The sequence below is a fragment of the Dama dama genome, chromosome 15 (genome assembly GCF_033118175.1).
Source record: "Dama dama isolate Ldn47 chromosome 15, ASM3311817v1, whole genome shotgun sequence".
In the NCBI taxonomy this organism is placed as follows: domain Eukaryota; kingdom Metazoa; phylum Chordata; class Mammalia; order Artiodactyla; family Cervidae; genus Dama; species Dama dama.
In genome coordinates, this window is record NC_083695.1 from 56,427,840 (window position 1) to 56,451,103 (window position 23,264).

Genomic DNA, 23,264 nt, shown 5'->3' on the forward strand with positions numbered 1-23,264 from the left:
CCAGGGATCAAACCCGTGTCTCCTGCATTGGCAAGCAGCTTCTTTACCACTGAGCAACCTAGGAAGCCCTCACTTGAAGATCAGGAAGATACAAAATAAGAAGATATGTAGATTCCTTGAATAACATAATAAAATCCCATAAAATATATTTGTTTTCTCATTAAAAAAAGTTATCAGTACTAATAATTCATTAGGCCAGCCATAAAAATCTCACCTACAAGTAGAAATATATAAGCCCCATCCCTTTGTTATAATTCAGTAGAATGAGAAAATTTGTTAAAATGTTTAATCAGACTCAATCAACTATTTGGAAACTTAAAAACTCTTTTTTTTATTTTTTATTTTTTTCCATTTATTTTTATTCATTGGAGGCTAATTACTTTACAGTATTGTAGTGGTTTTTGCCATACATTGACATGAATCAGCCATGGATTTACGTGTGTTCCCCATCCCCATCCCACCTCCCGCCTCCCTCTCCACCCCATCCCTCTGGGTCTTCCCAGTGCACCAGCCCTGAGCACCCGTCTCATGCATCCAACCTGGGCTGGTGATCTGTTTCACCCTTGATAGTATACTTGTTTCAATGCTGTTCTTTCTGAACATCCCACCCTCGCCTTCTCCCACAGAGTCTAAAAGTCTGTTCTGTACACCTGTGTCTCTTTTTCTGTTTTGCGTATAGGGTTATCGTTACCATCTTTTTAAATTCCATATATATGCATTAGTATACTGTATTGGTCTTTATCTTTCTGGCTTACTTCACTCTGTATAATGGGCTCCAGTTTCATCCATCTCATTAGAACTGATTCAAATGAATTCTTTTTAATGGCTGAGTAATATTTCATGGTGTATATGTACCACAGCTTCCTTATCCATTCGTCTGCTGATGGGCATCTAGGTTGCTTCCATGTCCTGGCTATTATAGACAGTGCTGCGATGAACATTGGGGTGCACGTGTCTCTTTCAGATCTGGTTTCCTCGGTGTGTATGCCCAGCAGTGGGATTGCTGGGTCATATGGCAGTTCTATTTTGGAAACTTAAAAACACTTAAATAATTTTGGGTCATTGAGGAAATAGAAATTCATATTAGGTGTTATTAAGATAATAGCAAATTGGAGAGAGATAGATTAATAAAGATGAAAATATAAATTTATGAGTTAGCAAACAGTAAGCCATTTGAACTAATAAATCCAAACACTGATTGTTAAAAAATGCCATTAAAATCAATACATCTTTTTGGAAGCCAATCAAAGGAAAAAGAAAAGAGAAAACAGAAAAATCACAGGTTTGAGAAAGGAGATAGAACTACAGTGTGAAAGTGATATTAAAAATTATATTCAGATCTATGCTAATGAATTTGAAAATGTCAATGGAAAATGGACAGTTTTTTAAAATTTATTTTAATTGGAGGCTAATTACTTTACAGTATTGTGGTGGTTTTTGCCATACATTGACATGAGTCAGCCACAGGTGTACATGTGTCCCCCATCCCAAACCCCCCTCCCACCTCCCTTCCCATCCCATCCCTCTGGATTGTCGCAGTGCACTGGCTTTGAGTGCCCTGTTTCATGCTTTGAACTTGCACTGGTCATCTGTTTCACATATGGTAATATACATGTTTCAGTGCTATTCTCACAAATCATCCCACCCTTGCCTTTTCCCACAGAGTCCAAAAGTCTGTTCTTTATATCTGTGTCTCTTTCACTGTCTTGCCTATAGGGTCGTCATTACCATCTTTCTAAATTCCATATAGACGCGTTAATATACTGTATTCGTGTTTTTCTTTCTGACTTCCTCTGTATAATAGGCTCTGGTTTCATCCACATTATCAGAGCTGACTCAAATGTGTTCTTTTTAATAGCTGAGTAATATTCCATTGTGTATATGTACCGCAGCTTTATTAATAAGCATGTTATCATAAATGTTTCAAGGTGAAATGCGAAGTCTGAATAGACCATCTTAAGAGTGAAAATGTGTAGAAGTCTTTAAGAAGTAGGTACCAGATTTGTATTTCAGCCTGCTATTATAACTTGAAGCATCAAATAATTATGTTATTTAAATTGGTCCAGGTATTGGAAGGGATGTAACTTCCCAGAGGACTGCTCACATTGCCCTCCTACCTCAGTGTGATAAGGATAACATTGTTAAAACCAGAAAGCATAATACAGGGGAGGTTAAAAAGTTTGGCCAAAAGTAAGAGTATGTGGAAGGGAGTTGTGAGACATAAGAGTAGAAAATGAATTTGAACTGTATTTTTATGTTTGTTAAAAAATTATGGGCTTCCCTGGTGGCTCAGTGGTAAAGAATCTGCCTGCCAAGCAGGAGTCGCAGGTTTGATTCCTGGGTTAGGAAGATTCCCTGGACAAGGAAATGGCAACCCACTCCAGTATCCTTGCCTGGGAAATCCCATGGACAGAGGAGCCTGGGATTGTGGAAGAGTTGGACACAACGTAGTAACTAAACAACAAACATGAAGAATTATAGTGTTTGATAAATTTGTTCTTATTTGGGGAGACACTGGGAAGCCATTTAACATTTTGAATTAATTGTTTATGTGATTAATCTTATATTTTTGTCAAATTAAAAGTGTGTTTCCTTTGCTCTATGATAGTGATGGTATTAGAAGAGATTTGGCCCTCAGATGCTGGAGAAAATAGTAAGTTGAGTAATTAACAGAGGCTGGTCCATGCAAGAATATGAAAGCTTCACCTCTGATATATTGTTGTTTTTTACGCGCTTGTGAGATTTCCAGCTTGAAATGTCCAGCCATGTGAATTCTGGACTGGAAGTGAGGAGTGAAATCATATTGAGAGACACAGTTTTTGGAGTTAATGTGTAAGGTTTATAATTAAACTACTGAAGTAGATGGGGAAACAGTGGCTGACTTTATTTTTCTGGGCTCCAAAAGCACTGCAGATGGTGATTGCAGCCATGAAATTAAAAGACGCTTACTCCTTGGAAGGAAAGTTATGACCAACCTAAACAGCATATTAAAAAGCAGAGACATTACTTTGTCAACAAAAGTCCGTCTATGTCTAGTTAAGGCTATGGTTTTTTTCAGTAGTCATGTATGGATGTGAGAGTTGGACTATAAAGAAAACTGAACGCTGAAGAATTGATGCTTTTGAACTGTGATGTTGGAGAAGACTCTTGAGAGTCCTTTGGACTGCAAGGAGATCCAACCAGTCCATCCTAAAGGAGATCAGTCCTGGGTGTTCATTGGAAGGACTGATGTTGAAGCTGAAACTCCAGTCTTTTGGCCCCCTGATGTGAGAAGCAGACTCATTGGAAAAGACCCTGATGCTGGGAAAGATTGAGGGCAGGAGAAGGGGATGACAGAGGATGAGATGGTTGGATGGCATCACCGACTCAGTGGTTTGGGTGAACTCTGGGAGTTGGTGATGGACAGGGAGGCCTGGCGTGCTGTGGTTCATGGGGTCGCAAATAGACACGACTGAGCGACTGAACTGAGACTGAGACTGAAGTAGATAGGATTGATATAAAGAGGGGATAGCTGAGATCGATTTTGGGGGGACAAGAAGAGAAGAGATAGCCAATAAAGATCAGAGAAAACCTTTACAGAGTGTATCCTGTGAAAGAAGCAGGGAGTTTTCAAAATGGCAGCCAAAAAATGAGCCACAATGATAGGAAAACAGTAGAAAATGACCATTAATGACCATTAGAACTAAAAACCTTTAAGAAATCAGCCTTATGCTGACAGATTTCCAGGAGTTAAGGAGACTTCTCTTCAAGAGTTTGAAGAGAGACAAGATGCAAGTTTGAGAGGGATACAAGATTTTGGAAGAGTATATGTTTTTGGTGTTAGAGTTGTTTGCTTATTTTGGATAAAGGATGAGTTATCTGAGCTTTCTATTAGGATGGACAGGTGGAGAGAATAAAGGCCGATGCCAGAGAGGCGATAATTCATAGAACACTTGCAAAAATGGAACCAGTGTGAACATGAAGAGACACTTTTATAAAATATCAGCACTAAAAAGATTTTAAGGTGAGAGAAAATAATTCTGAGGGTGCTCACATTGGGTTACCTCAGGGTTCCCAGTAAAATGAGAACTTAGTTCTTTGATGGTGATGTTTGGGACTGGACAGAAAGAGAGGTGGATAAACAAAATGCTGAAAACATTGTAGTCAGGTGTTAATAAGTGTATACCAGGGGAAAGAGTTACTGAGTGATTCAGATTTGGATAGGTGAGGCTAAGTAAAGACTGTAGAAGTAAGCTAAGTAAAGACAGTAGAAGTAAGCCAGAAGGAATAGTGGGAGAAACACTAAACATCCTCCTGGCCTGTGAATAAAAGGGAATTGAAGCAGTGGCTGCCTTTTGAGATGATGGCCAGGAATGTGATCCTAAGTCAACCTGTAGAATGCTAAGTTTAGCTAAAATTAAAGTGGTTTTAATGTTTTACTTGAGGAAAAAAAGTTAAGAATATAAGTAATTTTCTAGGAGAATATTTTAGTGGTAGAGAGTAGAACTATATTTTGGGGATGTAGTTATAGACCAGTTTAGCTTAAAAAATAATTCAAGAATAGAATTGATTTTTATTAGTCTTAATGAAAAATGGAAAAATTTGAATATGTAATTTTTAATCTTCAAGAACTTTTAAAGGTCAGCCCTCTTTTCATATATGTAGAATTTTTGAAGATCAGTAAGTTCATTTCTTAGATTTTTTAAAAGATATATATATTTAAATTTAATCTTAATATTCAAGATGCTGTAGGTAAAACATGCACATGAATCATTGTTTTCAGTGTATGCATTCAGGATATATGATGTTTAAAGTGTTATAAATCACATTGTCAACTTAGTGTGGAAGTTTTGCTCGTTTTATTTCAAATCCTAGATTACATTGTGATTCATTGTATTGTTATTTACATTTTAGTTAGGTGCATCACACAGCCGTGAGAGACAAGAATAGAGTGAGGACATTTCAAGGGCTTATAGTACACATTTGGACCTTCCAACCTTTTTTTTTTTTTTTTTTTTTTTAAACAAAGCTAGAGTTTATTTATTATCAAATATAGAGATCTAACAAAACTAAAACTGATTTGGTGGTGCTGAACTCTTTTAGCATTTGCTTGTCTGTATCTGTAAAGCTTTTGATTTCTCCACAAGTTTTAAATATCTGTTAATTTGGGCACATTGAATTTGAGATGCTGGTGAGCTAACAGATAAGGATTGCAAAGTTAAGATACAGAAGACTAATTATACATAATTTGATAGTAAAATAATACATTTAAAATTACATTTTCCAGCATTTTTCTTTGAATTGTGTCAATAATTTTGATTCTTGTAATTACACATTAATTACTCATTCATTGCTAGCAGCTATTAGATTCATAGCATTTTTTCTCTATGCATTTGCCTTTTTGTTAAGGATTAACTGGCTTTCTAAAACCTGTATTACAGATAAACTACCAATCACTTGCTACTTGAATAAAATTAAAACTTTGAAAATCTTCTAGTTATTTCATGCACACTTATACCAAGAATGAAGATAAGGAGAAAAAAGAACATCTTTCATTCCACTAAACCCCAATAAATAACTTGACAACTTGGTTGTCTTAAAGGTTTCCATTGATTTAATTTTTTAATTTTAATTTGATTTTAATTTTTAGACTAGATTTTATAAATATACATGGTTCAAAAAAGATCCCCCCCCCATCCATCTTCTGTGTACTGTTTCCCCAAACCTGCTTTGCAATTCTATATTTTATCTTAGTGAACATGAAAAGGGTTTTTTTGGGGGTCAGGGTTAAGTGGCATTAAGTAATGTGATATAGAGAATAAGCTTAACAGTTTTTAAAATTTAATGATAGTTTTTACATTGGTATTTGTAGCAACTCTTAAAATAACACAGCTTTCATTCTGTTTGTTTAAGAAAATATGTAGAACTAAAAATACTGCAGTTCCAAAAATTATACCTCAAATATTTGGTAGAATTTCTAAAATCACTGATTTGTATTTCTATAACATTTTGTTGTTTTAGCATGGTTTTGTGTTAACTTCATTTCGTATTTAATCCCCATGAGAATCTTGTGAAGGTAGTATTATTGTCTTCATTTTCCTGAAGAAACAGAATTTGTGTTTTGACTATCAGCATTCACATCCAAGTCTCCTGATTGAATGATCTTTGTACTATAGCCATAATCTTAGATCTTTTTCCATTATTTGGTACTTTATGTATTTTTTTAATTGTAATAAAATAATACTAACCTTTATAAAAGTACTGAAATGAATACCTGTATACCTCCCATTCAACATACTTATCTTTAAACTTATATAAATGTACTTTCTACTATTCATTAGGGAAGGAAAGCATAAAAGTCCAGAGGTTTTAATACATTGGGCAATTTAGATGCCCAATCTATAAGAGAATCTATAAGAGAAATACTGCAGATTCTAGGCTGAATGTTTAAATTTTCCTGAAGTCATATTGTGTAACAGGAAAAGAAACCTTCAGTAAGTTCCCTAATACCTCATTTATTGAGCCCATTAGTGAATGCATTGCTGCACACATTAGATTTTTTTTTCTTGAGGTAAGTCAGGGTCTCCATTTAAACACCACATGAATTGTATATATTTTTAGCATTTGTATATTTGAGAGTTCCTTGGACAGCAAGGAGATCAAACCAGTCAATCCTAAAGGAAATCAACCCTGAATATTCATTAGAAGGACAGATGCTAAAGCTGAAGCTCCAGTACTTTGGCCACCTGATGTGAAGAGCTAACTCATTGGAAAAGACCCTGATGCTGGGAAAGATTGAGGGCAAGAGAAGGGGACGACAGAGGATGAGATGGTTAGATGGCCTCACCGACTCAGTGGACATGAGTTTGAACAAGCTCCAGGAGATAGTGAAAGATAGAGAAGCCTGGCATGCTTCAGTTCACGGGATCTCAAAGAGTCAGACATGACTTTGCAATTGAACAACAAGAACATACTTAACTTTTCTAAAATGTTATGTATTTCCAAGGTAACACAGTAGCTCAGGGACACCTTTAAGTACCTTTGTTATCAGATTATAGCATACATTTGTGTCAGCTACATACTCTTGTTTTTGTTGGTGTCTAAAGCCAACATCTTTTTTGCTGCTGCTATTTCTGTCTCATAAAGGCAGTATGCCTTTAGTTTGCTGATTCTGATAGGCTTTTGCCTAGAAAATAAGTATCCAGGTTTGTGAGGAATTTTGTTCTATAAATCCTTGTGGGGAACCCTATGTGTGAAGGCTTTTGACAGTTATTTTGGATATACACTGGCCTTTGCTTATTGGGTTCAAGGTTCAAAGATTGTTGTGATCATTGAATAGATGGGAGTGTTTTGATTGCATTTTAAGGGAGAAGAGTTATTATGATATTTCCTTGCTTTGATTTACTCTATTACCGAGCTAGATTTAAATGTTAGATCATTTAAGGTCAAATTTCTAATGTATATATGTTCTTCAGTGGATACAATGAAACTTTTCTTTTGACTTGGCCTTTTTGCCATTTTTTGTCTGTTCACCAGGGAGTAACTATTCCCAGTCAGAGGCGCTATGTGTATTATTATAGCTACCTGTTAAAGAATCATCTGGATTATAGACCAGTGGCACTGTTGTTTCACAAGATGATGTTTGAAACTATTCCAATGTTCAGTGGCGGAACTTGCAGTAAGTACTCTAAATTCTCATCCTTTCATTTACTGTAACACTTTTCTTAACATGTGTAGAAGTTTATAAAAAAATCTAGAAAGAAATTTACCACATTTAAACTTTGTGCAAGTTTGTATGTTTCTGAGGTGTCCAAACTGATCACTTAACTCCGCGGTTCGGCACACACTGGCACACACTGAGGAAGCTGAGACCACTGGGTGTGAAAGTCTTGGAAGCCACATTATATTTATGAAAGAAGTGTTCTGTGCCACAACACCCAAATGCAGCCTGTATTCTGAATTGGTGACTGAAAGCCTGTCCTGTCAGTGATTCAGTATGAGTAGCATTGAGATTCACCACTTCAGTGATGTTAGGGTAGGAACCAATTACTCAGTATCCTAGGAAGACCAGATATTAATAGAAATGGTGATGAGGATGTTGAAAACAATTATTAAGACATGGCAACATGCTGAGGTATATTGACTGAGTGTGGAGTACTAGAGAAAACCTAGATTTAGATCTGAGTTCCAGTGCTAAAGAGACTTCTCAAACGGCTCACCTACCAGAACTGGAGACATGGGTTTGATCCCTGGGTGCCGTCCAGATTGACTCCTTTGGAGGAGGAAATGGCACCCCTTTCCAGTATTCTTGCCCAGTGAACCCCATAGACAGAGGAGCCTGGTGGGCTACAGTCTGTGGGGTCACAAAGAGTTGGACCTAAGTGACTGAGACCCCCCCGTCTCCCCCGAGTGCTAGAGTTGTCATTAATGAGCTATGTAACCAAGGGCACATCAGCTACCTCACCTCTCTTTGTCTTTATCAATAGTATGAGGATATTTTGAAATCTGAAACTTCCTAGAAAAGTGCTAAATGAAGATCATGTCATTGATGTCTGCCTTTAATTTATCTCTCCCATCCTAACCTCTGTAAGCCTACCTCAGTCCTCCTGGTCCTTTTCTGCTTCTCTCCTATTCTTTGCCGGAGTTTTTAAGTTAGACTGATAGTAACCTTAAACCTTGACCCTGAGCAGGTGGTCATGAGAGAACACGTGGAAGTATTAATGCAGCCCTGTAGGAGAGCAGACTTGTGTGCTGCTTTTTTCTGTTACCGTTTTTTGTATTAGTTTCTGTCTTGGAAGTGATTAGTTGTATTTTCATGTTTGTGTATGTGTGTGCTCAGTTGTGTCTGACTCTCTGTGACCCCATGGACTGTAGCCCGCCATGTCTATGGGATTTTCCTGGCAAGAATACTGGAGTGAGTTGCCATTTCCTGTTCCATTTCATGTTTAAGAACTATGTTTTATTTATTTAGAATACAATTTTATAGTTTCTAGATAAGATGTAACTGTATTATTTTTCTAATACCTCTAACAGTATTTCAGTAATACTTTGCAATTTGTTGATGGTTTTATTTTTTAGCTTAAAGTTTTCTTCTTGACAGTATTTATGTAACTTAAAAGCTTTCTGACCCTGAATTAATTTATACCTAGGGAATTAATTTCTTTATGTTGTTTATTTTTGTCAGGTGTGATCACCTTCATTAGATCTTTCCTGTATTCTTAGGGCAAGTTAACTTTACTTATCAAAGACCACAAGGTCTATTAACATAGCACGTGGAAGACTTCAAAGAGACCTCATTGATGTTTTTGTCATCTCAGTACAATTTTAAAAACTGCTTAGTACAAGGTACTAGGCTGTCAAGAGGTGATTGGCATAGGAACTTAGATTTATAGCAGAGAAGGGAAAGGAAAAAAAAACAAAACTCATGCTCTTCCTATAGTGTTAGATTTCAGTGTAAGATTCAGATGGCAAGATATAAAATATTACAGAAATAAACATTTAGTTCAGTAATTTTATCTACTCTAATTTTTTTTTTCATATTGATCTCCCTAGCAAACATCTATCATTTCTTCTCTGCAGCTGTGTTCCACCTTTAAACCATGTGTGTGTATGTCTGTGTATATTGGATCTGTCAGTATTATATTTAAACTTTGCAAGTTACTACTCAGATCTGTTTAATCTTTACTAATTTTCTAGTTCTTTGTTTACACACTATGATTCAGTACTGTCTAGTAAAGCTGTAGTATAAGTAATATATTACTAAATGTGTGGTTGTACGTGTAAATTACAAATAGTATATTCAGAAAAATCAAGTTTAGCGGGGGTTGTCAAATAGTTTCATGAAGGAAGTCCAGCTCTTTATTGAACATTAGAGAAAGCATGCAATTTAGATTGGCCTTTAAAACCAAAGAAAATTACAGGCAGTAGGAAATAGCCTGAATTGAAGCACAGCAGAAGGAAATGAGCTGGACAAGAAATACAGAGACAGAGAATAGAATAGGAATGAAATGTGTGGCTCACTGTTAGAAGACTCTGAATGGGGATATCAGACTTGATTTGATAAATACTGTGATGTTAGTGATCATGCTAGAGGCTTAAGCTGTAGTTAGATACAGTTTTGTAGAAAGTAGTGATTGCATGAGGGAAGAAAAAACAGTGGAAAATTAAACAGTTGCATTACATGACTTTCTTTAAGCCAGGTATGCTTTGCTAGGGCAGTCAGATGATTAGTTTTTCTTCTGCCATTTATATCTAAATATTTTACTCTGATCAGGTGACTAAGTCACAGAAAAGGGAATCTGAGACTTGGAGACATGAATGTTGATATTTTGGTTTTAAACATATGTTTTAAATCAGGTAAAGGTGAGCTGCTTACATGAACATATTCAGTTGGTACTTGAAAGTATGGATTTGAATTTACGTGAAAGATATGTCTGATATTTTGAGAAGCATCAGGAACGAGACATGGTAGTTAAGTCTTTCATATAAATTTGGTATGGGGCTAGCTAGAATATGGGAAGGCTCAGATGGAAACAGTGTGAGGGCTGAGACAAACAGGATTCGTAATAGTTTGGGTTCAGGATGAGGAAGAGGAATCGGTGAAGACAACAAAACTTGAAAATAAAGTATCTTCTGCAAAGTTGTTGTGGGTTAACAACCTTTTTCTTATTTGATTATTGTCAATATTTCTAAATAAAGAAAAAGTTACTATCTTCTGTGTATCTAAAAGGGTTAAAAAGGTTAATAAAAGATAATCACTGTGATTTTTCTCTCATAATATATCAATATATGTACATCCAAAAAAAAAATTCTAAGTTTTGTTTCATTTCTGTTTTTTTAGAGCACAGTTGATCCTATCAAAGATATATATATGTGTGTGTGTGTATATATATATCTACATATATATACACATATATATATATCTCAGTTGTGTCATAGTCAAAAGAGCCATACTAATGTTGGACTTCTGTTAAGTTTGGTCTTATCTATCTAAAATGTGAAATTCATACTGTAAAGAAAATTGTCTTCTTTAGGGATTTGAGGGAATGTTTTTCACTTATTAAAACTTTTTAGCTTAGTTTTTTGAGGAAATATCTAAGTAACACTAATTTCGAATCATTATTTATATAATTCTAAAATTCTTGAAGGTGCACATTTTAGATGTAGTTTAATTAAAATCTGTTAATTCAGATTTCACAGTTAATTTGCTTTTTAAAGTCCTGAGATTAAGATGATCAGATTCTGAATTAGTAGAGTTTGAATTAATATGATTACAAGGCATTTTCATCCTGATTGGTTTTTATCACGGTTTTAAAATCATACTTTCTTTGTTCACTTCTTCAAGCTGGACTTCTCAGTGAAATTTTCAGTATCAAATTAAGTCTTGTAAAATTGCTTTTTGTACTTTGAATCTTCAGTCAAGGAAGTGAAAATTATTGATGGGTTGTTAATGTAAAGTTTCTCTTTTTAGAGTTCCTTTTTCTCATCAGTGTCTCACAAATCTATATTGCAGTAAACACTCATGCTTTTTATCAAGCTTACTATTTATTATGTGATTGATGATACTGCATTAAGTATTGTATAGATGAGCCAGTAGGTGTTTATTATACTGGCAAATTTATTTAGCTTGAATAAGCTTTTTGCCTTGTCCAGAGTTGTGGTCACATTGATAAAGAATGTGATACATTTTTTTCCCCCATATTTAAGGATGATGTCTTTTGGTCCTGAAAACTTTTATGTCTATATATTTATATATTTCTCATTCACTTTATGCAAGCTTATGTTTTTATTTCTTAATTATCTTGGTATGTTTTGAAACTTCAGAAACCTACTTCTTCCCTCCTCAGTTTAATTACTTTCTTTCTTAACTGCTAGGATCTTAATGTTCATAACTTGAAGCTACGTTCTGTCATCAGTGTCATTAGTATAAATGTATTTATGAGTAGATTTAAAAAAATAAAACACATAAGCCTTTCTTTTCACACTTAGCTGCCTTTTAGTTGCATTGCTAATATAAACACAATATATTTTGAGATTATTTTATTTTTATTATTTTTTTTTTTTACCACTTATTTTAAAACAGACATGGACCAAAGTCAAAATACTTGTTAATGAAAATGGAGTGTGTTTTGAAGGTTGTGCTATAATTTGTACTTGTCTGTTGCATTTCTTTGCAGACACTTCAAATCTCTTTCCTCCTGTTTCTTGTGGTGGTGGCTTTATATACCTTTAAAAATAAAATATGAATTATAGGTAAATGAAATATGGTTAATATTTTTATAATTATTGAAACTTGTGTTTATGGAATGTATTATAACTTTGTTATAGGTTATATTTTCTTCTTGTGAATGTGTAAGGATTGGTATTTTGTGGTTTTTATTCTGTGTTACAGACTTTAAAATACTGCAGCAAATACCTGTTTTAAAAGTTCCTGCTTATGCAGTTCTTAAAATTAATTTTTATGCAGTTCTTAAAATCATTTATATTAGATTTTAACATTGTAATGTTAAAGATTTGATGTTACTGTATACTGCTACAAGTTCAGTCTTGGTACTTAACTATTTATGGAATAGAAGTGACTTTATTTATTTATTTTTTTTTTAGAAGTGACTTTAGTATCAGTAATATTACCTCATATTGATGGTATTGATTATATTTTGCTGTAGTTTATTTCCACTGATTTATTTCTATCTATGTATCTAGCTGTTATTTTGTATCCATTGATTTGTTTTAGATGGGGCATTAAAGATGCAAAATTACTACTTTGTGTCTGTTGCTAATACTAATCATCAAAATAGCTTTTGACAGTTAAAGACATTTCCTGTGAAGTGATACTAGTGTGTATTTGACCATGCAGATCCTCAGTTTGTGGTCTGCCAGCTAAAGGTGAAGATATATTCCTCCAATTCAGGACCCACACGACGGGAAGACAAGTTCATGTACTTTGAGTTCCCTCAGCCGTTGCCTGTGTGTGGTGACATCAAAGTAGAGTTCTTCCACAAACAGAACAAGATGCTAAAAAAGGTTTGCTCTTTACTTTTGTTGGGAAAAATATCCAAAATAGCCATACCTTGAATAGTAACCTCAGATCTTTTGCTTAAAGCATTTAGTTGGGCAGAAATCATTCTGAAAGGAGAGACTAAAAGATGTGTTTTGTGTCCGACATCTAATAAATGATGAATAGTTTTCTACTAAATCTGTACATGCTTTGCTTACTATGGCATCATTGAGCCATTATAGTGGTAAATAGTCCTAGGAGAAGGAAAAGGCCATGTGACATTGTAATTTGAGATGAATTTTTCTTAACTTGGGTTATGCAAATAAATTCTATAAAAGTATTAAAGATTGCATATGTACCCCATTCAATCGGTTACAGTCCTTTTAGAAGAGATGATTGATTAAACCGAGAAGTAAGCATGGGTCATGAGGTTGAAAAAAAAATTTTGGTCTGTTTGTATAAATAAAATCTGTTTCCCCCATTTTGGTTAATGTTTCTTGAGACTGGGTCATTTTATATTTAGCTTCCTCAGATTTACCGAGTATTTCAATTTTTAGCTAGGCGAGGAATAAATATGAAGAGGAAGTAATAAAGAATGAAAAAATGTGGTATTTAAATATACACGTTTAAGGTTTGCATCTCACTGAGCTATGTTTAGAGAACATAGGAGCTCATTTTAAAACAAACTGTCTTGGTTTAAAATACTATGTGTGAACATTTAAGGTGAGCCTAAGGTGCAAAATATTTAGGTAGTAATGAGCAGAAACATTAGCTGTGTGCATTGTTACTGCCTCCTAAACATACCAGGTAGTAGTGGATCACTAATCTTTAGACAGTCTCCATAGTCAGATTGATTTCGTTTTCCTGAATTTTGGCTTTTTATTGTTTGTTGAGAGAAAATAAGGAAGCTTCATTTACTACAAAAATTTTGACTTCTGTTTTGCTTATCAGAAGAAATATATTTTCCTTTATCCAGAATCCAAGTAGCTGGAAAATCACAAGATGTAAAACTGATTTTTTTCACCAGAAACCCGTTTCCTATGTGTACTATATAAATAAAAGTTAAGTATATCTCCATAGCTTTGAAAATGTATTTTTCAATAATCCAAGTGGTATTAATAAATGTTTTGCAGTTAAGGTAAATTTTTTCTTTTATTCATTGTAAGACTAGCATGCATAAAAATTTTATATTTTGCTTTTAAAAATAAGCACCTGTATCACTTTTTCGATACTTTTAGGAGTGTACTAATTCTTCCAATTTACATTAACACATGTAAAATTGAAGGTTAAGTTAAATATTTATAATAATTTGTGTATCTTGAGTTACCTTACATTTATTTCCATTTTATGTGATTTTCCTTGCATGTTGTAAGAGTTTGGCCTGTTTTAAACAAAGCAGTTTTGTATAATCAGTGCATTAGCACAATCCACAGTTTTTGAAGTTTTAAGTTTTGCTAGTTTATTTTCTTTTGACTCTTAAGTGAAGTATGTGTATAGTTACTAACTTAGTAACTTTGCTAAAATAATTGAAATTAATAAAACATTTTTAAAAGACTTCTACCACATAAAACTGCTGGGCTAGGTACTGTTAAAAGATACAAAAACATTTAAGACATAAGTTCCTTAAGTTTCTTACCATCTTCCCAGGAAAATAAGCTTGAAGATAAATTAGAGTAAAAGATTTAAATTGCAGTTTAAGGTACCAGATAAGATGTCACAGGATTGTACATCATTAATTGTCAAATGATGTGTACAGGCCAGTTCCACTATTTAAGAGAGAGAACAGTTTCTATGTTGATCAAGAAAGGTTTGAAGTAGTGAATTTCTGATGTGATTTTTTTTTTTTTTTATTTACAAGACCTCGTATTAGTAAGAAGTGATTTGTTTTTTTTTAAGTGGGCATTTTGTAAGAACGAAAAGTTGAAGTTCGTAACACCCTTTGGTGCTTCATTGGAAAGTTGTACTGACATTTCAAGAGCTTTTGTTAAAGTAAATTTCGTAATAGCTTGTTGAAACACAGAGGAAGTTAAATCCATTTCTGAATTTTTTAGTATATAATATAAACTCAACACTTTAAAAGACTAACATTAGACTAGAAAAGATATTTTACTTAAGGTATTAAAGTAAGTTTATTTTAGCACTTGTGGAATTACATTTTTGGTCTAGATTTGAATTAAAGGAAACTTCCTATGGGAATTAGATGCTATAGATAGATAATCCATGGATTGCCCAGTATTAGTTTTTGTGTTTACCTTTATTCAGAATATTAAATAGCACATGGCATGATTTGTTCACTTCCTAGGACAATGTTGAATAAATTAACATTGTCTTTAAAAAGAAAATTCAAATATGTCTTTTTTTTTTTTTTAAAGGACAAAATGTTTCACTTTTGGGTAAACACATTCTTCATACCAGGACCAGAGGAAACCTCAGAAAAAGTAGAAAATGGAAGTCTATGTGATCAAGAAATTGATAGTATTTGCAGTATAGAGCGTGCAGATAATGACAAAGAATATCTAGTACTCACTTTAACAAAAAATGATCTCGACAAAGCAAATAAAGACAAGGCCAACCGATACTTTTCTCCAAATTTTAAGGTCAGTTAAAAACATATTGAGAAGTTGGTGAGTGGCTCTGTGTGTTTGTTTTATTCTAGGTATATAGCTGGTGAAAGACTTGCATGGTTAATTTTTAAATTAAGTATATTCATAGGCATTGTTTATGTAGCAGTAACCTAAAACTTTCTAATGAAATCCAGGAATGACTTGTTTGTATCAGTCTTGTTTATACTTTTTAAAGATCTGTGGTTTTTTGATGTGACCTGCAGGGAACTGTATAATTTAGCATGGGACTACTTTCTACATCTAGTCTAGCCACATTCTCTTCCTGCAGTTCACTCAGACTGGTCTCTTGTCAGTTCTTCAGTTGCCTCAGGTCTTTCCCATTCGTTTCCTTCTCCCCATAGCTCTCCACCCCTCAGCCTTTCCCTGCCCTTCACATGGCTGTCCTTCTTACATCCTAACCTTTGCTTCAATCTCATGTGCTCTGAAAGGCCTTTTCTGATCATCCTCTCCTCCTCTTCCTTTTTTTAAACTCTGCCTACCTCCTCTTGTTATGGAATTGTTTGGTTCATTTTACTTTCATCTGTATGCCACATGTGTTTGTGTACTTTTATTTATATTTCTAGATGAGAATTAAAATCAGGTTAAAAATCTGACTTGTGAATATTCCCTAATGGTGGTTTGCCATTTTTTTCTTCTCATTTCTTATTGTTCCTGATTTTTCTCTCTCCCTTTCACCACACCCTCGTCCTGTCTTTTTTAAAATTCTCTCTTCATTCCATTTTTATAACATGTAGTAAACTTAATCATATCTTATAAGTTTAAGGATATTGCTAGCAGTAATAAAAATAAAGAGGGGCTGCCTGTTTCCAGTGAAAATGGAGCTAATAAGTGCCTTTAGATCTTACATTTAAAGTGTTTTGAAGTATCTTTTAGAATTTGCAAGTTTGTTTACTTTCTTTTCTCTGTCTACATTTTCCTCAGTTACTAGCTTTTAAAGTGTGACTTCCTCTAATTTTATTTTTTTGTTTTAATGTTACAAGAGGTTTCATATTTGTTATTACAAATAAAAGCTATTGCAGTTATCAGTAAACACGTATAATACCATATAATGGTAAGTGCTTTGGAAAAATAAAGCAGAGATAGGAGTGAGAGTGGCCTTGGTGTATTTTCTAGTGGGATGGTTAGAGAAGGCCTCTCCAAGAAGTTGACTTTAATTAGAGGCCTAAGTGAAATGAATGAGTGAGCTATAAAATATCTGGGAAAAGAGGAAAGAGCAGGTGTATAAGCCCTGAGACAAGAGTGAGCTTAGTGTATTTTAGGAGTAATAGATAAGAAATCATTTTGACTAACACACATCAGTCCAAGTGTGAATACATTGACTGTGTTCTCCATAGGAAAGATGTAATGTGATTTTTGCCTTTAAAAGTTTACCCTGTCCTCTCCTTTAAAATAAAAGCTAGAGGGGGTCAAAAGTAAAAGCTAGGATACTAGTTGAAGGTAGAACTAAAAGGCTTTACTGATGGAGTGGATATTGAATGTAAGAAAAAGAAGAATCGATAATGACTCTTGGATCATGTGGGCAGGGCTGTAGATATAATAGACAGATCAAAGAATTTGATGTCATATCTAATTTAAATCCCACATCCACTGCCTACTAGATATGTAGCCTTTAGCAAGTGTCTTAGCCTTTCTGAACTATAGCTTTCTCTCTTTTAAAACAGACCTATCTTGTAGAGTTGTTTTGACAGTTATTTCAGCTCTGCTTGTAAAGGTCATTGGTTCACTATTTAGAGCACTGGATGATATTAACTTTTTTATTACTTCCTTTCAGTGAAGTTTTTAGGGTGAATGGAATCCTAGACATCATTGTTAATATTATCTGTATTAGAAAATATGTTGAATTTCAGACAGGCTGTAAGTGAAACATTCTTTAGAAATGCATCTCTTTGTGAGTTGCTGTGATTGAAAATATACTATGTGGACTATTGAAATCAGTACATTTCTTTTGTAGAATTATTTCATTAATGCCTATAGTTTATGCTTATTTAAAAAAACACATAGTATGTTAACATCCCAGTTTCTTTTCAGTGTACACCAAGAAAAAAAATGTAGGAAATCTTAAGAAGATAAGGTCATTTAAAAGGCTTTTTAAGGATTATATATGTCATAATACTTGAAAATGAATCTGATAAAGATATGTGTCTTTAAGAGTGGTCAGATTTATGGGTTTTTCATTTACACTTTCTCTTCTTTCCCTAGGTGAAGCTGTACTTCACAAAAACAGTAGAGGAGTCATCAAATCCAGAGGCTAGCAGTTCAACTTCTGTAACACCAGATGTTAGTGACAATGAACCTGATCATTATAGATATTCTGACACCACTGACTCTGATCCAGAGAATGAACCTTTTGATGAAGATCAGCATACACAAATTACAAAAGTCTGATTTTTTTTTTTTATCAAGAGGGATAAAACACCATGAAAACAAACTTGAATAAACTGAAAATGGACCTTTTTTTTTTTTTTTAATGGCAATAGGACATTGTGTCAGATTACCAGTTATAGGAACAATTCTCTTTTCCTGACCAATCTTGTTTTACCCTATACATCCACAGGGTTTTGACACTTGTTGTCCAGTTGAAAAAAGATTGTGTAGTGTCATGTATATACCTTTTTGTGTCAAAAGGACATTTAAAATTAGGATGAATAAAGATGGCACTTTCCCATTTTATTCCAGTTTTATAAAAAGTGGAGACAGACTGATGTGTATACGTAGGAATTTCTCATTTTGTGTTCTGTCACCAACTGAAGTGGCTAAAGAGCTCTGTGATACACAGGTTCACATCCTACCCCTTTGCACTTGTGGCAACAGATAAGTTTGCAGTTGGCTAAGAGGAGTTTCTAAAAGGTTTTGCTACATTCTAATGCATGTATTCAGGTTAGGGGAATGGAGGGAATGCTCAGAAAGGCATTTGTTGTGTGCTGGATTCTGGACCATATACCATCTCCAGCTATTTACACGCACCTTTCTTTAGCATGCTGCAGTTATTAATCTGGACATTTGAGGAATTGGCCGCTGTCACTGCTTGTTATTTGTGCATTTTATTTTTTTTAAGCATATTGGTGCTAGAAAAGGCAGCTAGAGGGAGTGAATCTGTATTGGGGTACAGGAATGAACCTTCCACAACATCTTAAGAGTCCACAAATGAAGGGATATAAAAGTAACGTGGTCAGAGATAAGAAACACAGCAACAATGACTTAACCATACAAATGTGGAGGCTATCAACAAAGAATGGGCTTGAAACATTATAAAAATTGACAATGATTTATTAAATATGTTTTCTCAGTTGTAATGACTGCTCCATCTCCTGTGTAATCAAGGCCAGTGCTAAAAGTCAGATGCTATTAGTACCTACATCAGTCAACAACTTATGTTATTAGTTTTCAATCATATACCTGCTGTGGATGCTTCATGTGCTGCCTACAAGCTTCTTTTTTCTCATTAAATATACAATATTTTGTAATGCTGCACAGGAAATTTCAATTTGAGATTCTACAGTAAGCGGTTTTTTTTCTTTAAAGATTTATGATGCACTTATTCAATCCAATAGATGTCAGCCGTTCCACCCTTTTGACCTTACACATTCTATTACAATGAGTTTTGCAGTTTTGCACATTTTTTAAATGTCATTAACTGTTAGGGAATTTTACTTGAATATTGAATACATATAATGTTTATATTTAAAAGGATGTTATTTGTGTTAAAAAGGAAATTAGAGTTGCAGTAAATTTTCAACACTGCACAAATAATAAGTCATTTACTTTTTCAGTAGAAATTGTCCCACATAATGCTTTTATCAATTTGCTATTGAAAGAATAGATTTTTTTAAATGTGCAGTGTTGAATCATTTCTTCATAGTGCTAGAGTTAGGATTAGGGCTTCAGTTTCACTTCTTAAATATCATATATTTGATATGCCCAGACTGCATATGATTTTAAGCAGAGTACAACTACTATTGTAAAGTTAATGTGAAGATATGAGTAAAAATAATTTTTTTCCCAGAAATTTGATATCTTTCAAATTACATCTTGACCTTGAAACGTTTGACTATCCAGCCAATTTCTTAATGGTGTAAAATCTCATTTTCAATAACTTACTGGTGCTGAAATTGTTCACTAGCTGTGGTCTGACCTAGTTAATTTACAAATACAGATTGCATGGGACCTACTAGAGCAGCATTTATAGAGTTTGATGGTAAATAGATTAGGCAGAACTTCATCTAAAATATTCTTTAGTAAATAATCTTGACATGTTTTCCATACCTCGTCAGTTTCATTCAAAAAATAAGGTTTTAAAATTTTTTAACAAAGTGGTTAGTATTTACACATTTATATTTCAACATTGATATGTAGAGAATTGATTGACTGCTCATAAGTTAAATTGGTAAAGTTAGAGACACCTATTCCTCAGCTCTCATCATTGAAATTTATCTCACCTTGTCTTTCATAAAAGCTGAAAACTGTTGACTAAAATGAAAATCAACTATTTGTGTTTTGAAGATAGTTATTAATACTGCTATTTGTTACAGTTTTGGGCACAGTATATTAAAGCATAACTTGTATTGTTCCAATATGTAACATGGAGGGCCAGGTCATAAATAATGACATTATAATGGGCTTTTGCACTGTTATTATTTTTCCTTTGGAATGTGAAGGTCTGAATGAGGGTTTTGATTTTGAATGTTTCAATGTTTTTGAGAAGCCTTGCTTACATTTTATGGTGTAGTCATTGGAAATGGAAAAATGGCATTATATATATTATATATATATATATAAATATATATTATACATACTACTCTCCTTTATTTCAGTTACCATGCCCATAGAATTTGACAAGAATTGCTATGACTGAAAGGTTTTCGAGTCCTAATTAAAACTTTATTTATGACAGTATTCATGATTAGCCTGAAATGCATTCTGTAGGTAAATCTCTCTGAGTTTCTGGAATGTTTTCTTAGACTTTTTGGATGTGCAGCCGCTTACTTGTTTGAAGTTACTTGAAGGCATCACTTTTAAGAAAGCTTACAATTGGGCCCTGTACCATCCCAAGTCCTCTGTAGCTCTTGAACATTTTTCTGCCATAATTATTAAAGGGTAGTTGAGTAAATAGCATCACCATTCTTCACTGTGGCACAGGTTATAAACTTGAGTGGAGTTTACCGGCAGCATCAAATGTTTCAGCTTTAAAAAATAAAAGTAGGGTACAAGTTACTATTTAGTTCTAGAAAATTTGTGCAATATGTTCATAACGATGGCTGTGGTTGCCACAAAGTGCCTCGTTTACCTTTAAATACTGTTAACGTGTCATGCATGCAGATGGAAGGGGTGGAACTGTGCGCTAAAGCGGGGGCTTTAACTGCAGCGTTGGGCAGAGTTGCCTTCTACCCTGCCAGTTGAGAAGTTCAATCTGTTTCCATGTAGACTATATATACCAAGAAACTTGAGTCTGTTCAGCAGCCTTACTCCGGCTCAGTCTCTTCAGATACTCTCGTGCCGTGCAGCAGTGGCTCTGTGTAAACGCTATGCACTGAGGATACACAAAATGCCGTGTGTGCAAGACATGCCTCCTCCAACCAGATGTCCACTTGTTATTGTGTTTGTTAACAGCCCTTTATCTCCTAGTGTTATAAACTCCACTTAAAGCTGATTAAAGTCTCATTCTTGTCACTGTGTGGGTGTTTTATTAAATGAGAATATTTGTCATTTAAATGGCTTAGGTTCATTGACATTTTAATGATGGGCAGCCAAATGTGATTAATACGTTTTTTTGTAAGGTTTTTTTTAACCCCCTGCTGTCCTTCAAAGCCTACAGGGGACCTTATCAGTCTGGGAGTAGAGTACCAATCTACTCATGTTTGAGAGGCATTTAGCTTTTTTAGGATCTTAGTCTAATAGTAAATTGTTTCAAGCACAATTTAAATTGCACATGTTAAATAAGATGCTAATCCCAAAATGTTCACGATTTTTGAAAAATCATGCATATATCTATATATATATTTTACTAAGTGGGGTGTCTGAAGATAATTGCCCAGAATGGATTTGATATCTCATATTTCAACTTTGTGGCTTTTCCATTCTTTGATTCTGTGATACTCCATCAACATGGAAGCTTCATCTGTTCATTGTGACTTATGCTGTTTAAAAATTGATATTCCACAATAGTCTAAAGACTTTATGTTCCTGAACTTAATCTTATTATTTCTCATATTTTTAAGAGCTCAAAGACTAAGTAAGGCATATCCTTTCGACAAAGCATAGTAAGGTAATAAGTAAAAGTGTAGCTTATACAAATGTTTTAAAAAGAAAGCAGATCATTTATGTAACAGAATTTAATGTTATTTCAAGTTTACATTTTCTCTTTTAAAAAAAGTGAATATGAAGTATGAAAAGTGTGTGTGTATACACACACATTTTCTTTTTAGATATCTTAAATATGGATGAAAACCATACTGGGGGTCTAAAATCATTCTGATTTATAAGATGATCTTGGTGATGTCTGAAAAATAGGAATTTACTGTTTGTTTTTTTTTTTTAATTGCATGTTCTCACTACCCTTAATTTGAGCTAGCTTGGTTAAGTGAATGCCATCACCATTTCCATTGAAAATTTAAAACTCACCAGTGTTTAATATGCAGGCTTCCAAAGGCTCACAACAAATCAAGACCCTTAAATTAATTTGCTGCTAATGTGAAACTTCTTATTCTTTTATTCTTGCCAGATAATTAGCCACAGATCTAAAACTTAGTCTTAAATGGCTTGAGTGTAAGTTTTGATTAGCAGTGCTGTTACTAGTTCAGAGAGGAATGTTTGTGAATGGAAATAGTGTAAATATTCAGTCCAAACTGGTATAAATACGTAAAAAACTAGCGAAAAAAGTAATAGAGAAAAACACTTAAAAACTTCTAAAGATGAGATGAAAGAGACTGATTTTCCTATGGAATGATGTATCTGTAGGAAACCTAATGATTATCAATGGTTTTTAATTTTAGAGTAAATATATTCTTTTATGATCTTGCTATTTTTCCATCTTTTAAGAGATCTTCCAAGTGTCTCAGAATATATGTAGCCACTCTGACAAATACATATGTTGGTAGCTTTAAAAGTTTGTAATGTGAAGTCAGTAAAGGACAGTAGTTTCATTGGTTGGTAATACCCCTTGGTTTTTAAGTTAGCTGTGTTGAGAACAGTTTCCCATAAAAAAATCTCCGCTTATAATCCCACCACCTGGAAACAGCCATTATTAATACTTTAGTGACTATACAATCATGTTTTTTTTCTTGTATATTCATGTATATATTTTCTTTAAATAGTGAAATTTGTACTGTGCATACTCTCAAAGCCTTTAAGCTTAGTATTTCTCTTATGGATTTGTAGAATGTTAAATTACATCAGAAAATGGACATTGATTGGATTCTTTCTAGTGCTGCAGATGCAGATGATGTGTGTACTGGAGAGCCCTTTCCAATTCAGTGGGTCAGTCATAGATGTTTAAATATTGTTGGCATCAGAATAATACATGTCTAGGTAAATAAGACAGTTACATTTATTTAGAATAGACAGGCTTAAGATTGTAGATATTTCTCTTCAAAAACTATTTCAAACATTTGCATTTTGGAATTATGTGTTAAACAGAATGTATGAAACACTATTAGTAGTTAATTTCA

General features: G+C 33.9%; 1 protein-coding gene across 1 annotated transcript; it reads left to right on the top strand.

The window, feature by feature from the left end:
• Nucleotides 1-3,555: 3,555 nt before the first annotated feature.
• Nucleotides 3,556-21,267, top strand: PTEN (phosphatase and tensin homolog). The gene is made up of 5 exons (XM_061162116.1): nucleotides 3,556-4,003; nucleotides 7,516-7,657; nucleotides 12,836-13,002; nucleotides 15,349-15,573; nucleotides 17,800-21,267. Exons 2-5 carry the CDS (start codon nucleotides 7,615-7,617, stop codon nucleotides 17,983-17,985), a joined length of 621 nt encoding a protein of 206 aa, XP_061018099.1. The 5' UTR covers nucleotides 3,556-4,003; nucleotides 7,516-7,614; the 3' UTR covers nucleotides 17,986-21,267.
• The last annotated feature ends 1,997 nt before the right edge of the window (nucleotides 21,268-23,264 follow it).

Excerpts from the sequence above, each read along its gene's own strand:
- PTEN (XM_061162116.1), top strand. The coding sequence starts at position 7,615 with ATGATGTTTGAAACTATTCCAATGTTCAGTGGCGGAACTTGCA. Across the intron at positions 13,003-15,348 it reads AGAACAAGATGCTAAAAAAG|GACAAAATGTTTCACTTTTG; the intron begins GTTTGCTCTTTA and ends TTTTTTTTAAAG. Across the intron at positions 15,574-17,799 it reads ACTTTTCTCCAAATTTTAAG|GTGAAGCTGTACTTCACAAA; the intron begins GTCAGTTAAAAA and ends TTCTTTCCCTAG.